This window comes from Thunnus thynnus, chromosome 18, assembly GCF_963924715.1.
Source record: "Thunnus thynnus chromosome 18, fThuThy2.1, whole genome shotgun sequence".
Lineage (NCBI taxonomy): Eukaryota > Metazoa > Chordata > Actinopteri > Scombriformes > Scombridae > Thunnus > Thunnus thynnus.
In genome coordinates this window covers 24116510-24133879 of record NC_089534.1, presented here as the reverse complement: position 1 = coordinate 24133879, position 17370 = coordinate 24116510, and the positions used below count along the sequence as shown (strand labels likewise).

At 39.7% G+C, this 17370-nt stretch overlaps 1 protein-coding gene across 1 annotated transcript in view; it reads right to left on the bottom strand.

Moving 5' to 3' along the window:
• LOC137169265 (kinesin-like protein KIF3C) overlaps positions 1–10744 on the bottom strand; it is a 28905-nt gene extending 18161 nt beyond the window's left edge. Inside the window, exon 1 of the mRNA XM_067572338.1 lies at positions 8637–10744. Within this exon, the coding sequence (XP_067428439.1) occupies positions 8637–10040 (1404 nt within the window). The 5' untranslated portion in view covers positions 10041–10744. The remainder of the gene's footprint in view (positions 1–8636) is intronic.
• Between the last annotated feature and the right edge of the window lie 6626 nt (positions 10745–17370).

The following is a 17370-nucleotide window of genomic DNA, read 5'->3' as shown; positions in this document are numbered from 1 at the left end:
CACTGAAACACACAGAGAGTTGATTCATCAATATTTCAGTGATGCAGTCTTCCATGCTGAAAGATGGAGAGCAGTGATGAGCTCTCTTTGTTCATGAGCCTACAAACACACATATGCACGCACGTACACACACACACACACATACACACACACAAACACACAAAGACCTCTCTCCCCTTGTCCAGACTTTTTCCTCCTCTAATTAGACAGGAAGGCAGATACATAAACAGGAAACAGTCATTCTATCCATAAAGCTGTGCATGTATATGTGTGTACGTGTGTGTGTGTGTGTGTGTGTGTGTGTGTGTGTGTGTGTGTGTGTGTGCGTGGCCTTGTGTAAAATACATTCTGCATGCTTAAATGCATGTGTGCAGTATATTGTGGAAAGCCGATATGTACGTCTGTGTGTGTTGTGCTGATGATATCTCCCATGAGGCAATGGGCATTGTTTTTGATGCAGCATCCTCATTGGCTGAACTTCAGCTGGCAGGATGTAGGAAAAAATAACCCTTTAGGACTTTAATGCACGGGCAACATTTTGAGTCAGTGTCGGTTTCCACAAATAAAAACAGACAGAGAAGTGAAATGAGTTCAGGTTATGTGAACATTCATAATGAACATGGTCTGTGCTGATCTAGAAACTGTACATACATACTGTTATGCTTATTAGTTTTTCATCTGAAGGATTCAGTTATCATCCTGCTGCAGGAGCAAGTTTCCCTTATCTGTTTACTAGAGAGGCTGACAATGCAACATCTATGTTAGGCTTCTTACAAAAAGAATCAAAAGAATTGTAACTCAGTGTTTCCCCAAATGCAAACACTATCTGGGCAGTGTGCCGTGAAAGAGTGTTTCATTTTCAGTCTTATTTTATTAGATTCACACTCTAGAGAGCTAGTTATGATAATATCTTTTTCCTGTTCCCACAAATTAAACTTAAAATCCAACAATTTGATCCGCATTTGCATGCACTTCTGCACTGGTGATATTTTTTAAGCAGCAGCTTCACACATATAATTAAAGATGCATAAAATTGCCCTATTTACCCCACTGCTTCTCTGGGAAGTTGTGAAAAAGTATTTCTGGAAACCCAGAAAATGACTAACTGAAGTAGTAAACAAGGCAGACTGAGGAAAAGTAGAATCACAGAAATTTAACAAAGTTTTTATTGGTAAGTAATTAGTTGATTCAACTCTCTAATTACTTACTAATACAAACTGCTATAAATGGGATCACCTCAGATTGCTGATACTTGCAGTAAAAGTAGAAAGACAGAGAGATATACTGAAGGAAGTCAGGATTGAGAAACAAAAAGCTTTATTTCTGCAGATTTTAACAAGATATTTAATGGGGTTCAAAATTCACTTGGACTTGGAAATATCAGATAAGAAATCTAACCACAAGTAGGGCTGCAACTAATGATTATTCTCATTACCGGTTAATTGGTTGATTATGTTCTTGATTAATCAATTAGTTGTTTGGTCTATAAAATGTCAGAAAACGGTGAAAAATGTCGATCACTGTTTCTCAAAGCCTTGTTTAGGAATTTCAAATGTCTTGAAACCAGAAAATATTCACATTTAAGAAGCTGGAATGAGAGAATTTTAGCAATGACTCAGAACGATTAATCGATTGTTAAAATAGATGGCGATTCGACTAATCGACTAATCCTTGCATTTTAGTCATATTATATAATATTCATCTACTTCTAGAGTTTGTCCAGTTATCTATTTTCAAGGTCATGAAAGAACTCTGAACTGCAGCTTTTAAGCCAAGATGGACGTGAAGTGTTGTTTTGTTAACATCAGCATGCTAACATGCATCTTAGTTTAGTGTGTTAGCATGCTAACATTTGCTAATTGGCAATAAACAAGTACCAAGGCTGCAACGATTTAAAATTAATCACCAACCATTCAAGTCATTTTTTAAGAAAAAAATGTCCATAAAAAGGGAAAGGGAGCCTTTCAATGTGAAATGGATGCTTTCTGAGGAAAAGCGCCAAGCTTGAAACATGTTGCAATCCAGAGCAGCTGCTGATAAAAGCCTTTTCTGTATTCTTCATGCCATTTAGTGCCTGAGTATTTCACTGACATACTTGGGCATTTTTTCTTAAAACCACTGGAAAATAGTGGAAACAGACTTCCCAAATTCTTGGTGTTCCAGCTTCTTAAATGTGAACGTTTTATAGTGTCTTTAGACCTCTGTGATAGTAAACTGAGTATCTTTCGGTTGTGGACTGTTGATCAGAACTAAAAAGGACCATTTTATTTGCAGACACCCTGAAAAAAGAAGTGAGGCAAAAAGAAAGACAGATCTCTAAAGTGAGGAAGAGAGACACTAAGAAGAAGGGAGACAGTTCAGTTTTGACCCAGAAATTGGAACTAAGAATAGTCGACTGGAGGGACGGACACAGCAGCCTCCTTATGAGAAGCTGCTGCTCAGCATGAAGTTCACAACAGCAGCTGCACTGATACCTGACTGTTTCATAACAGCATAAACTGGACTGAGGTCAGAGTCACTGTGTAATCTGTGATCTTTTCCAAGCATGCCTTCAGTTACGATGCTCTCGGGAAACACCTCTGAAGCTTAAGAAGGTTCGTTAGACGGATTTTACGATGATCTCAGCCTTAAGATGCTTTCAGGAAGACGATGCCCTGGAGTGTAATGGTGACAAATTATGTGACTCTGTAGACAAACTGTCCTTCAGAAACAAACGATGCAGAAAGGTTGACAGGATACACTAAATTTCTAAACTGCAACGATTATATTGAGTCAGATGAAAGTAAATCCTTGGTAAATTCATAAAAAAAAGAAAAATATCCATCCTCTTTATCACTAACCATTTGCCACTAGCTTCATGTGAACTAACAAGGCCTTTATGGTTACACAAATATGAATCAATGATACTGTAACAGCTGGATGATACATCTGAATTTTTACAGGAAACCTTATAAGCTCACATTCTTCTACTGTAAATCAATTTTCATGGTATAAAAAATTAGAAAATTTGGCTTATTATTGTCTGAAAGCAGCTGAGAGACTCTTGAATGAACAGTTTCATTTTGGCTTTTTGAGAAATCTTGGCAGACAGCCTGGATACTACATTTCCCCTACTCTTCCACAGTTATTAATGAATTAATTCTGATCATGACGTAGACAGTCAGTACTGATAAAAACCACTCAAGTGTTTCCCAGCTTTGTAAGGAGCAAAGAATCAGCACATCAGTTTGACGCAGCTGCTGCTGGCACGTCCGAGTCATCAGCTTTGCCATTTAACGGTCTGTTGTTCACAGCCAAATACGTCAATGTGGAGAAATCTTCACAGTGCATGACATGGAAGCTCAATTATACGAGCTGAGCAGAACATTTTCACACGAAACACTGACTTTGTAGAAAATTAGGGGCAGGCGGCCTCAAGGCTCGAGGCTTGAGCATGGCAGCGGTCATGATTGTGGTTGTGCTGTGCAGTTTCAACAGACAGTTTTTAAAATAAGTGGTTTTCTAACTGAGTTATTGCACTCTTAATTTCCCCTTAAAATTTTGTCACACACCAAAGATAAATGATTTAAATAAAACACCACTCAGCCCTAAAATACACATTTAATATAATCTAATCTAACAGTGTGTGTTTTAGCTGGATTTATGTGCTTGTTTTTCCTGCAGCCTCTCTGTGTGAACCCGTCTCTGCTTTTTGACACATTACAGCAAAAGAGAAACGGTGAAAACAATAACATGACATGGCTACAAAGGTCACACACTTGATCTGACCCTGCGATGTTGTGAATATTTGTGCTGGTATGTTGACCTGCAGAGTCATCGAGATGTCCCACATCTACATTTACTCATGTGGTACTTCCAGCAGTGCAGACAACAGTTGCACCAACATGGAAACACAAGAATCCACAGATGGAGAGCTGTACCTTGGAGGCCAGTTAGCCAACAGCACCCTGCAGGAACACCAGCTGACCCAACGCAGCTTCACAAGGCTGGTTCCTGACCTACTTGCATTTGTATGTGTGTGTGTGTGTGTGTGAGTCAGAGGACTCAGTTTAAGTCTGATATTATCTGTAATTGGTTATTTCTGAGCTTGTTTCCACCTCCCTCTCCATCCCGAGCATCCCTCTCTCTCTCTCTCAGTCTGTCTCTCTGCCTGGCAACCTCTCTGTTATTTGTCAGGAGAGGAGAGAGAAAAATGGAGGCTGCAGGTCGCTGGTGGTGATTGGTGGGCTAATAACAGTCTCAGCCTATCAGAGGAAAGCTGGGCTGGCTGATTGATCTGAGTGGAAATGCTGAAAGATCACATCAGTGATGTCATGGGAACTAATAAGACGGTTAATAATAAATGTGTTTTTGTTTACTGTAAGGCAAGACTTTCATTATAGAATACTGACACTGAAATTTGGCTGTAAACAATGTTTAATATGAAAAATATGCATCAGACTTGATCTTTTTTTTTTCACCATTTCACCCCCATCATATTCTTATGTTTGGTTAGATAACACAGCAATCCAATCCTGTATGTTTTCTAATGACAATGTTGAAGAAGTCTGCTTATAAATCTATTTAAAAATCTGCCAATTATTGATTTGCAGAGACTCAAAATGATCTTCAACACCACTGTTTTTAAAAGAAAAGGATGGTGTTTGTGGGACTGACTCAAAATAGATAACAAGCATATCAGACTTGGTTTTGGTCTTTTCATGGAATCTGTTGAGAACTTAAACTTTAAGCTTTTGCATCTTTTAATAAAACTAATGAACCAGTGTCTTGCATGGCAATCATTGTTTTGAGGGGTATGCAGGTTTCCTTCTAAACAGACTGACGCATCAAAGGCAGGAAATTCTTCTTCTTAATCATCTTCCTACTCGGGGGAAGAGGAGAGGGGGGATTTGCTGATTCTCTGGGCTGACACCACTCAGCAGCCACCCAGTCAGCATCAAACACACAACGCCAAAGACCCTCTGAGACTGTGCTTTTTGATCACAGAAGATTTTTATACGGGTTTAGCACAAAACAGCATTAGGCCCACAGTGCTTTAGAGGACAACGTGACGGGAAGAAATATGAGAAGCCTCACACAGAAATGTCACTCAGTCTGAGGGACACGGGATCAGGGTATACTACATTAGCTCTGTCTCAGGGACTTTCCTAAACCTCATACTTGCACTGAGAAAAAAAAAAAAGCCACATCCTAGAGATGAGCCAACATTTAGAGAACACTTACACTGCTCTTAAAACTGTAAAGTAGGTAGGTACAAATGCAGCATAAGTGCTCTATCATTTTTTTGTGTTGAGTGTATACTGCTGTGTATATTTATTCCATGAAATAAGCTGCAAATACACGACTACTGACAGTCATTTTGGTTCATGCTCTCATCAACTCCATACTTCATACAGGAGATATACATGTAAATATATATGAAACGCCTGCTTGCTTTTTTATTGTTCTTAAATATCATTCTAATGCAGAGTTTTATCTGAAGTAATGCATAACTTTAGAACAATGTTCGTTGCATTGATCACCAATTTCATTATTTTACATCTGACATTTGCCATATTGTGACATACAGTATATCAATATCAGAAAAATACTATTATTAACCATATCATAATATTGATCTTAATTATTTTTCCCAGCCCTACATGGTAGAAATCCATTGTAGAAAAGGGAAACATATCAATTTGTCCACTGACATCTTCAACAGACCAGCAACCAAACATCTATAACCTTTTCTCAGTTGGAAAAACTCTGTCTCTCCCTGTTATTACAATACTTTTGTTGCTATCGCCCTCTCCACCTACACAGACTGTTTATTATCACAGCCGGATGCATCAACTTCACATTTGTCCTCTGAGAGTTGTTAAACCACACTAGTGGTTTTAGGGAAAGTGGAAACACCAAAAATCTAAAGTACAACACTTTGTTGCTTCTAAAATACACAAAAATTAATAACAGAAAAAGAGGCTAGAAGCAGGGATTTTGACCTTCATTTGTTTCTATAGGAGTGACACTGAATACATCTTTTCCCTCCTCTCATATCCTCACCTTAGGGCCTCGGGTTGTTTGCAGGGCTGCAGCTCAGTAAGCTGATCCAGTTGTGTCTCATGTTGGATGGTGCAGGCTGTATCTACAGTATTATAGACTGCAACCCCTCAGTCACTCTGCGCGGATGACTTATTGACTGGATATGCCCGTGAATCAGAGCAAGTAATTAATGCAGCTCTGACTCTGACTGTCTTTGATTGATGACTGTGTGTTGGTGTGTGTGAGCGGGGTGAAGAGAGATTTGACATTTTAAGCTACAGTGACCACAGTTCCCGTCTGGACATTTGAGACACCCAACCAGACTGTGCATAAAGGGCAGCAGTCACAAAAACAAACATAGTATGAAACACACTGGCTCTGGATATCTGGATGTTACAAGTCTTAACATGAAGATTTAAAGGTGAACTCGACCAATTTCACCCATTCAGATTGGCTGTTGGTCATGTTGAGTACTCGTCAGCCTGTGAAAATGGTGGTAAATGTCTTCTGAGGCTCTGGAGAAGCTTTCTAAAGCCTCAGGAAATAACTCTGATAATGTCATTAGGGTTATCTCGGCTACGGCCGTAACAGACAGTCTGTGTTACAAACTGGCTGCATGGAATTTAAAAGACACGTGCATGGATGGAATATTGAAAATATGCTGTCATGATGCATTATAGGAAATGCAGGACGCAGTCGGAGCTTCACCCATTCTCGGAAAAAAGGTCTCAGCCTCTATTGTTTCCATTTTGACCATCCTATGTCTCTTTTGAGTTCCCAAACTTCATGGAAGTGCAAAAATAAATCGCTGGATTTTCTCTTTAAGCTACAATAATCACTGTTCCTGTCTGGAAATGGAAAACATCAAACCAGACTGTAGATAAGGGGCCACAGACAGAAAACACACATAGTACTAAACACACTGGTACTGGTTGTGGATATCAGGATGTTATCAGTCTAATCTTAAAGATCAGCAAAATCATCATTTCTATTTGTTATGATAACATAACTAACCTGGCAACATTTTTATGACAAAGCCGAATAGGGCAGCCTGGTTGTCTAAACCACTATATTTGGAGTAAAGCCAAAAGTGAAGGCAGCTGAAATGTCAGTAATAATCCGTCACTGTACAGAAAAAGCAACAACGCACAACTGCAGCAAGTAAAGTCACAGTTGAACCGTAAAAGTCGGCCTGTGGGCTGTGATGGATGTTTACAACAGACAATTTGGGTAGTAACTGATAGTTGTTGTAGTCATTTCTTTTTTCTCTCTTCCTCTTTTTTCTCTTTGTTTAAAACCTGAATGTCATCAAAATTGTTCAGGGCCAATATATCAACCGGTAAAAGCTTAATACAGACACATCTACACTATACTAGAAAATATGTTGACTGGTAAGTAACAAGAAATCGCAGTGTAGAAAAGCCGAAGATTAGCTTTGATGTCATCCAGAAACTGTGTCTCAGGAGTCCACACTGTACCTTAAAAGTCAAGTATTAGTCAGGCTGTAACACACACACACACACACATATTGAGGTGTAATTAGCCAGCCAGTGTCAGTGTCCATGATATCCTTTAATAACAGGCTCATCAGATTATCACACATGATAATCTCATGGACCTCTAAATCTGACTTACTGGACTGTGTGAATTGTATGTGTGTGTGTGTGTGTGTGTGTGTGTGTGTGTGTGACAGAGAGAGAGAGAAGATAGAGTGAGAGTCTGGTTCACTGACAACATAAAGCTGAAGTTTTCTGCTAATAGTGAAATGCAGATTATCACCATTATTCGATGTTGTGTTGGCTCTTGATTGGCCCCCATGTAAAGTCAAAGCAGAGCATTGCTATGGTAGATTAAAAGTTCACTCTTGACTTTATAAACAATCTGACATTACAGATTGTGAAACATATTTTATGTTTATGGCTTTTATGTGTTGTAAAAACATGTTATAAGTAGTAAACAAAACAAACTCACCACAATGTCCATTAAAGGTCTAAATCTAAATGGACTTTGTGGTGAGTTTGTTTTACAAAATGCTATTACCAAGATCAAGAATGAACTTTTAATCTCAATTTCTAAATCAACATGGACCAGAAGTCCTTCAAATACTCAGAAAAAATGGAAATGTGAAAGTTGAGTGAGATTGTAGTGAGATTGTTTAGACGATTACTCATTAATCTTTGTAGAGCTGCAATGATTAGTTGCTTAGATGATTCATCGTTTTGAGTCATTTTTTTGTGAATATTTCCTGCTTTCTTTTGTCTTCTGTGGTTATAAACTGAGTATCTTTGGGTTGTGGACTGTTGGTCAGAACAAAAGAAGATATTTGAGGATGTCATCTTGGGCTTTGGGAAACAGTCATTTCACCATTTCTGGACATTTTATAGACCAGACGACTTATCAAGAAAGTAATTGTTAGTTGCGCCCCCACATTTTTTTTTTCCATGTCCTAATATCCGATGACCTCTATGATCTCTTAATGTGAACAATGTTGTATTTTGTCTGAATAAATGAAAGAAGGAAGGAAGGAAGGAACAAAGAAAAAAAGATAAATTCATGACACCAGCTCACTTAGCTCCAGGCTACTGACTGGACTCACAGGTTTGATTGCTCACCTTGTATCTGGCGGTCAGCTGCTCAGTGGCTTCCTGCTCCTTCCTCAGATCCCCCATCATCCTCTCTTTCTCCCCCAGAAGCCTCTGCTTCTCATCAGCCAACAGGGAACGATCTCCTCTGATGGCCTCCTTCTCCCTCTCCAGCCGCTGCTCTTCCTGCTTCACATACTCCTCTGCCTCCTTCTCCACCTCCTCCTCACCCTCTGTATCTTCATCCCCATCTCTCTCCCAGCCCTCGCCGTCCACCTGCTCCTTCTTCTGTTGGCTCCTCCACTTCCTGTGGTTGAGCTGGGCCCTGAGGCGAGCGATTTCCCTCTGGAACTCGCGCAGCAGGGCGTCTTTGGGGTCCTCATTGACTTTGGGCTGGTTCTGGATGTTCTTGGCTCGGTTGGCATAGCGGAGGGTGGTGAGGGTCTCGTCGTAGTGCTGGGGCGCTGGGCCTAGAGTGGCCACCATGACAGTCTTGGCATTCCCGCCCAATGAGTCCTGCAAAAGGCGGGTAAGCTTGGAATCCCGGTATGGAACGTGGCTGCTGCGCCCGTCTGCCAACGCTGAGATCACATTCCCCAGAGCTGACAGGGAAAGGTTGATCTTAGCAGCCTCCTTCAGGCGCTCTCCCTGGACGCCTGTCTTGGCCTGACGCTCACTGCCAGCCAGGTCCACCAGGTTGAGGCGACCAACCCGGATGTGTTTCCTCCCATCTGGTCCGGGCTGGCTGCACTCCACCGTGATCAGGAACAAAGCATGGGACCTGGACGAATGTTCATTCATGTCTGTCGCACCAACTGCCCTTGCCTGGTTGCCGACGTTCATCACCTCCTCAATTTCCTTGATGCTCTTGCAGACACATGACGTGAGGTCCTGTACGTACACCCCGGTGTCGGGACTCTCCCTGAGCTCCAGGGCCCGGGCATTGCCATGGTTGGGATCCAGGAGATCCCGGACCTCCTCCCGATAGATCTCAAGGTAGGAAGCCCGCACCAGGTACTGCTTGTCAGACTGTGAGCGGGAAATGTGTGTGAAGATGTGGTCAAAGGCGTTGGGTATCACTCCTCGTTTCTCTGGGTCCATCCACGCTCCCTGCATGGTGTACGTCTTCCCTGTCCCGGTCTGCCCATACGCAAATATGGTACCATTGAACCCTGCGAGCACCGAATCTATCAGCGGCCGAACGCTCTCATCGTACAAGTCTCGCTGTTTGGAGTTTGCATCGTAAACTGCGTCGAATGTGAATGTTTTCTGGGGCTCGCTGGGTGGTGCGCGAGGGTTTCTGAGGATCACCTGTCCCAGCCGCAGGTCCATCTGTATGATGCCCCCTGCAGGCCCGTTGGACTCCTCTTTCCGGTTCAAAGGGCGGCATCGAACTACCACCTTCACTGACTCGCTGCTCTTATTCTTTGACATGACTGGCTTCTGTTTCTTGTTGTAAACAGCAAAATGACAATTTAAAGATCACCAACAAAAAAAGACTGAAAACCTTTATGATGCCTTTAATCACCCTTGAATACTCTGTCAGTTTCAATGTGTCACCACTGCTTTTCTATTCATTAATAAAAAATCGGTAAGGCTTCTTGATCATATCATAAAGGAAAATAACTACAGTTCCTAATAGCATAGGCTCTAACATTTAACAGTGCAAATGTTGAGATACCACTATTCCTAATGGCTAATTGCCTTTTCTTATTGTCTGTTATCTCAGCCTTCAAACAGACAGACGGTCAGCAGCTCTCACGCGTTGCATCGACGCTCCATTGCAGTCCCGATACACGTCCAGATTCATCCGGTGAAAAAAAATTCCACAGTGCCGATGAAAGAGCCATTAAATTCAGATATTTCACTCATGTCCTCTTGGTTTTACACTCCCTGTGGATCCGCTACACACCGCTGTCCGCATCTTTCTGTCCTCCGCTCATAGATGCTCCGATGTGGATTTGCGGCTCTCGGTTCTGTGCGGAGAGAGCTCCCCTCCAGCACACACACATACTGAGATACACACTCACATACACACACAGTCATTCAACCACCACACCCCACATCACTGCGGAGTGGAACAAAGGATCATGGGAAATGGAGTTTCGTCTCACCGGTGAGTTGATCCTTGTCCAAGGCTGCCACCATCTCGTCAACTACACACAATGTTTGTTCAATTAACCAACTTTAATCTGAACATTTGTGTGTTTATGGTTAAAGATAGTTAAACCCCATAACATAGCTTAAGAAGCTTTTTTGTAGCCTATTTTTATATTTATGTTTATTTATATTTATATTTTCATTTATTTTGCCTTTTTTTATTAAGACACGAATGACAGTATCATAGGACAGTAAGGATGTGTGTATGTGTGTGTGTGTGTGTGTATGTATATTGTATGTGTTTTCCCCCCAGAGCCCTCCCATGTTCATCTCTTACCTATTTATTTATATTTTTAGTTATTTTGTCTATATATTCCTTATTGTCCTATGATACTGTCATTCATGTCATATTCAACAAACATAATAATAATAAATAAAAAAAGTGTTACAAAATCAGCACACCTCCCACTACTTGTACCTGTATATATCCATTGTATGTTGTTGTCCATTTGTTGTTTCTATATGCATGTGCCTATTTTTTCACCCACTTGCTTGCACATAATAGTGATATGTTTATGCTTAATTATCTTTGTTTGGCTTTGTTGTCTTGTTTTGTCTGTATCTCCATGTGTATCGTCGTCGTAAATAACCAAAGATAAAAAAGAACAAAAAATTAAACACAATTACATCATATATTCACTTTGAAAAGAAATTAAATTACATAAAATTATATAAATCAACAGACTGCTTCATGATATATAATAAGTGATACATTTCACAAATCTTAATGCAACCAGACTTATTCAAATTCATCTAGATATGTTAATTTAATCCTTCATGGCTCTCCAGTCAAATCCAGACAGGCCTTTAACTATTGACTCAAATTTCTTTGATCCAAGGTTGTTCAGAAAAGGTTCCCATATTTGATAGAACCTAAACGGTTTGTTTCTCAAAGCTGTGCAAACAGCTTCATTCACTCACACATATTACATTTTGAATCCACTGTACAATAGAAGGCCTTTTATGAGTAACCCACCCACATTTGTAAATACAAGAATATTTCTGTAATATTTGACAACTGCATATTTTTTTGCATTTGAAATAGACTGATGAACCATAACAAGAAACAGCAACAATGATGTCATCTTTGGCTGAAACTGAGAATAATGAAACAAAGTCTATTGGTCACTCTGACAGAACATATGGTGCTTTCACTTTAACATGTTATGATTTATTAGCTCTAAAGTCAAATAAATCACAGGTGTTTCTGTGTGCGTGTGTGTGTGTGTGTGTGCGCGCGCGCGTGTGCGTGTGTGGTTTCTAAAAAGGGACATGAAAAACAAAGTGAGAAATCCTTGTACAACACTTAATCTAAAAATAATCTAATTATCATGACAGTATCAGCCAACAAAAACAGCAATAATTATTCTTGCAAAGTAGTAATATACATGTCATTATATTAAGTGGAGTACTTACAATTCACTGGACACACTACAGCCAAAAACCAAAAACTTAATTAGCTTTAATACTTTAACTCAGAAAGAAAAACTCCCCTGCACAACAGTCTTCATGAGATACACTGTGGAGATGGGACATACCACTCTGGGGAGGGTGGAATAGTCCAAGTGGTGCTGGCCTTTCTTAACAGGTGTAAAAGACTAACCTAGACATAACATGTTTGATCTGAATATACAGTACCAGCCAAAAGTTTCAACATTTTCTCATTTAAATGAATGGGAAGATGTGTCCAAACTTTTGACTGGTACTATATGTCAAAGATCAAAGTCTTAAATATTGACAAACCTATATTAAAAAGGGAAATCAATGCATTGAAGATGAGTTTACGGTTCACTAGATTCCTGTGTGTCATTGCATGAGCCCATTAATCAATATTAACCCTCTTACAAAGATGTAGAGGAGGAGTATGATTTAGAGCCAGACATGTCACAGTCACATATTTTAAACTAACAAATGGTTTTCCCCTTATCATCAGTCAGACATCAAAGCTCATTTCCCACCAGTTCTTACACTATTGTGCTCCCGCAGTGGCACAAATTGAGGACAAGGGGGTCAAACACAGAATTAATCATTACTAAACTTATTCAACCATTTTGTCCAAATATGACACAACAGCGCCACCTGGAGAAATAACTTTGGAAAACACTATGACCTGCAGTTGGTCAATGTCACCAAAGGAGGTCAGGAGATTCATGTGAGCAAAGATGTCTAATTGCAGGCATTACGTGGGAGATCACACTGTGGGGTTTTCTGGGTGATTCCCGGTAAAAAATATAAAAATTTCCATATAACCCTCCCCTCCCGTGATGCCTTTCATGTTGTGCATTAATTCTGATTTAGACTTGACTGAACACAAAAAGGAAAGGCTCAGCCACAAGGGGAATTCAGCACAGCACATTATTCTTGTGACGTGAGAGGCCAGGAAAAGACAAACAATATGCCACCTCACCAAGAAGTGTTTAATCTGGCTGCACAAGCAACAGTGTATATGTCTTCTACCGTGTTTGTTAAAGTTTTATGGACCAGAACCAGAAAATTATCCCTATGTGTCCTACTGAAAATCCCTTTGGCTCAAATGCTCATGCTGTCAATTTTTATGAGCCATTCTCAGGGAAGTGCATAGCACCAGTGTGTTACAGTTTAAGGAAGACTTTCCAAGTGTGTGGGTCATGTGGGTTTAAGATAGGATGCTAGGAATATTTCCCTGTCAAAAGAGTAGAATTAGAAAATAATCTTTCGTTTAATAAATCCATTGTTTGGCCTATAAAATTAGAGAAAATAGTACCAAAAAAATGCTCATTAAAGTTTTAAAAAGCCCAAAGTGATGTCTTGTTGTTTTTGACCAACAGTCCAAAACTTAAAGATATTTAGTTCACCATCACATGACACCAAAAAAGCTGAGAATCCTCACAACTTAGAAGCTGGAACTTGGCATTTCTGTTTTAAAAAACGATTAATGTGATCAAAGTAGATGTATGTTTTTCTGTTGATTGACTAATCAACTAATCATTTTAGATTTACTAAGGAATAAAATGTGTTGTTGTTAATTGTGAAAAGCTGCATTTTTTCCAAGCCAAGCATACCTTTGGGGCATCCTAGTGGCCTAGTGGTTAAGATCCATGATTGCAATGTTCCTAGTTTGATTCTTTACGGGGACCTTTGTTACATTTCATTCACCGTCTCTTTCCCCTCTTGTTTCCTGTCACCTCTCAACTCTAAAAAGACAGCAAAATGCCTCCTAAAATACTTAGAAAACACAAGGTCATCTGGTTTACTTGTCAAACAGGTATGTATGTGTGAAGACTTCCCCCCTTAAATGTGCATCACTGCCAGAACAGTGTAGAAATTTGAGTAGTTGCTGGCTGTTTGCAAGAGTTGTGAGATGAACCCTGGGGCCCCATGCAGCAAAATCCAGGAATGCACCCTGATCTGGGAAGATTTCTGTGTTAAGACATGATTTATTAGCATAAGAAAGACTGCTTAACTGTGGAGAAGATGGTGCAGTGATACAGTTAGAATATAAAAACTAAGGTTGTCTTCTTCATTTAGTCAGTAACACCTTAAAGTGCTACGTAAAGAACATTTGAGAGCTTCACAAAAACTATGGCTCTGAATCAGCTTTGTACCATCTGTTTTAGTCTATGCATGGGCTGGTTTATGTTTAGATGGGTGTGCCTTTTCTATGGTCAGTCCATCACTTTGGTCCAGACTGAAAGCATTTTGAAATGAACAATATTTGCATATTCATAGATTTCTGGGTTTTTCAATGGAAGGAGAAGGAAGAGATGTCATTTTAAGGATTTTTAATGAACTTTTTAATGGAAAAAACTCTGCTTTGATTATTCAAAGCAGAGTATTTTTATATGTCTTAAAACCTGTCAGGAGGGGGATCTTTTAAGTCCCCCTTCACTCAAAAATATGTTTTTCATCTTGTTCCTACAGCTGGATGTTTCACTGCTTCACTGTGCAGAATGATCTATGTGCAGAGTTTGACACTAGAGGGCTGTTTTCACATTAATCTGCTGAAAGTGGAAAGTTTCTCTGTGCTCATTAAAAATCTGATTTTAAGTGGTGGAAGAAGTATTCAGATCCTTTACTGAATTAAAAGTATCAATGCAGCAATGTAAAAATACTCCATTACAAATAAAAGTCCAGCATGAAAAATCCTACTACAGTAAAAGCTTGATGTAGTTAAAGAATTGCAGTAAAAGTAGTGGTTTGGTCCCTCTGACTGATATATTATTGTATATGACATCATTAGATTATTAATACTGAAGCATCAGTGTTAGAGCAGCATGTTACTATTGTAGCTGCTGGAGGTGGAGCTAGTTTCAACTACTTTATATACAGTTAGCTGGTTTAGTCAAGTGGTTCCCAACCTAGGGGTCGGGCCCCTCCAAAGGGTTAACTGTTAATCTTTGATTTTTGGTGAAATATTGGATAATTTTAACAGTTATTAATGAAACACTGTGAGACGTTTAGAGGGAAAAATCACTTTTTGATGGAGCTGTGAACAACTCATAGACATCTGAAATGTGACCCCGACTACACACTGCTTTTTGTAAGACGTCAAGAGCCAAAAAGGTTGGAAACCACTGGTTTCATCTTTGACTTTTTTTAATGAGGGAGAGGGAGTAGATGCTTTTCAAGGTGATAATTAAGCTTTTTGTGGAAAAAACCATATCAGACACAAATAATTATTTCAAGCAGAGTATATTTTACATGTCTTAAAGGATGGGTTCACAATTTTTCAAGTCTGTCTTATAAAAACAGTCAGGTGTCCAGATGAACATTGAGACAGGTTTTTCTTACTGTAATCATTTCTCCTGATCATACTGACCATTAGAAGATTCCTTCATAATACACTTACAATGTAAGTGATGGGGATGAAATCAACAGTCCTAGGTTTGAACAAAAATGTGTTTAGAAGTTTATCTGAAGATAATATGAAGCTTCAGGTGTAACAAATGAGTCAAATCAAGTAGATTTCCTTCAACGTTACAGTCTTTTTATTGCCAAAGTTCCTCTTTTTGTTACTATACTTCCACTGCAGCTCAACAGGGAAACACAGTCTGAGGAAACACAAAGAATCAGATTCTGTTTATTAGTCAAGCATGCAAGCATACAAAGAATGTGTCTTGGTGTTTGTTCCCACAAACGCAACATAGGAGAGTAAAAATAGAACAAGAGTAAGGTAATAATAATAATGAAATAAACAAAATAATATTACAACTAAATTGAATAATTAAAATCTATTTACAGAATGGAATAGTAATAGTTTTGGAATGGGATATAAAACTTGTAATATTAACTGTACAAAGTAAATATGGACTGTGCTACAGACAAAGAAATTAAGTGTATAAAATATATGAAGGGGAAAAGAGCAACAATTAAATGTGATGTTATGTTATGTAACAGTGGAGGTTGAACGCAAAGCACAGTGAAAGTGACAAGTGCAGGGATTAAATTAGGGATGTGAAATATAAATTCCAGCTTGGGAACAGAGCAGTTCAGCTAATAAGGCTTCCTGTGAGGGAATTTGATTCTAAAAAGACTGTAAATGTGTCAGATATCTACTTGATATGACTAACTCAGACTGCTGAAGCCTCATTTAAGCTTCAAATCAACTTTTATATGCATTTTTGCACAAAATGACTGTGTGGACACACTGTGAATTTTGGCCCATATCACTTACATTGAAAGCACATTTGAATGGGGATCTTTTAATAGCCAATATGAACAGGAGGAATGATTACAGCGAGGAAAACTTCTTTCAGTGTTCATATGGACACCTGACTGTTGTTTTAAGACAGACTTGAAAAATTGTGAATCTGTCCTTTAATGTCTGGAGGGGATCTTTAAGTAAAGGACCTGAATATTTCTTCAACCACTGTTCTTTACAATGAGCATTCGGGCCTCACAGAGACGCTTGCATGGCTGTATACTCTTAGTCTTGTTCATTCTTTCCTCTGACTTCTTTTTCTTTCTTACTTTGTGTCAAGTCTGTACTCGGCAGTAGAAAGCAGGGCATACTCCACATTCCTAAAGGAGTGTCTGAGAGTCAAACTACTCTGACAGGCGGAAGAAGGAAAGAGTAACACACACACACACACACACGCGCACACACACACACTCACACACACGCACACACACACACACACACACACAAACAAACTCTCAGTGTTTACAGTCATTTAGGGACTTTAGAGGATAAACGTCCTCACAATTTACAAAGCAGAGGATGTGGGGAAACGCCCGTAACAAGCAGAGAAGTACTTATATATGACATCACTTTGCCTGACTCACAGCTGGGATAGTCACCGCATCAAATGCCAGCTTGCCATGAATAACTGAATCACACCCCGGCGGCCTTAGAAAGATCCGCATGAAACCGGCGGCCATGTTGGATCATTCGATACATTTCGTACGGTGAAAGTAATGGGAAAGTTGAGCCAAAATGCCCGAGGAACGTACGCAGTAACGGTTCTGTCAATCTACGGCACGCCCTTTTACCCCTCGTTGTTTGCGAGATTCACCAATCACATCAGAGTGCTGTAAAGATTGACAGCAGTGGCAACCAATTAGAAGGGTCTATTTTGACAGAAGGGGCGGGGGGAAAGGCGTGTCTGTGGATCCAGGGTGTCGC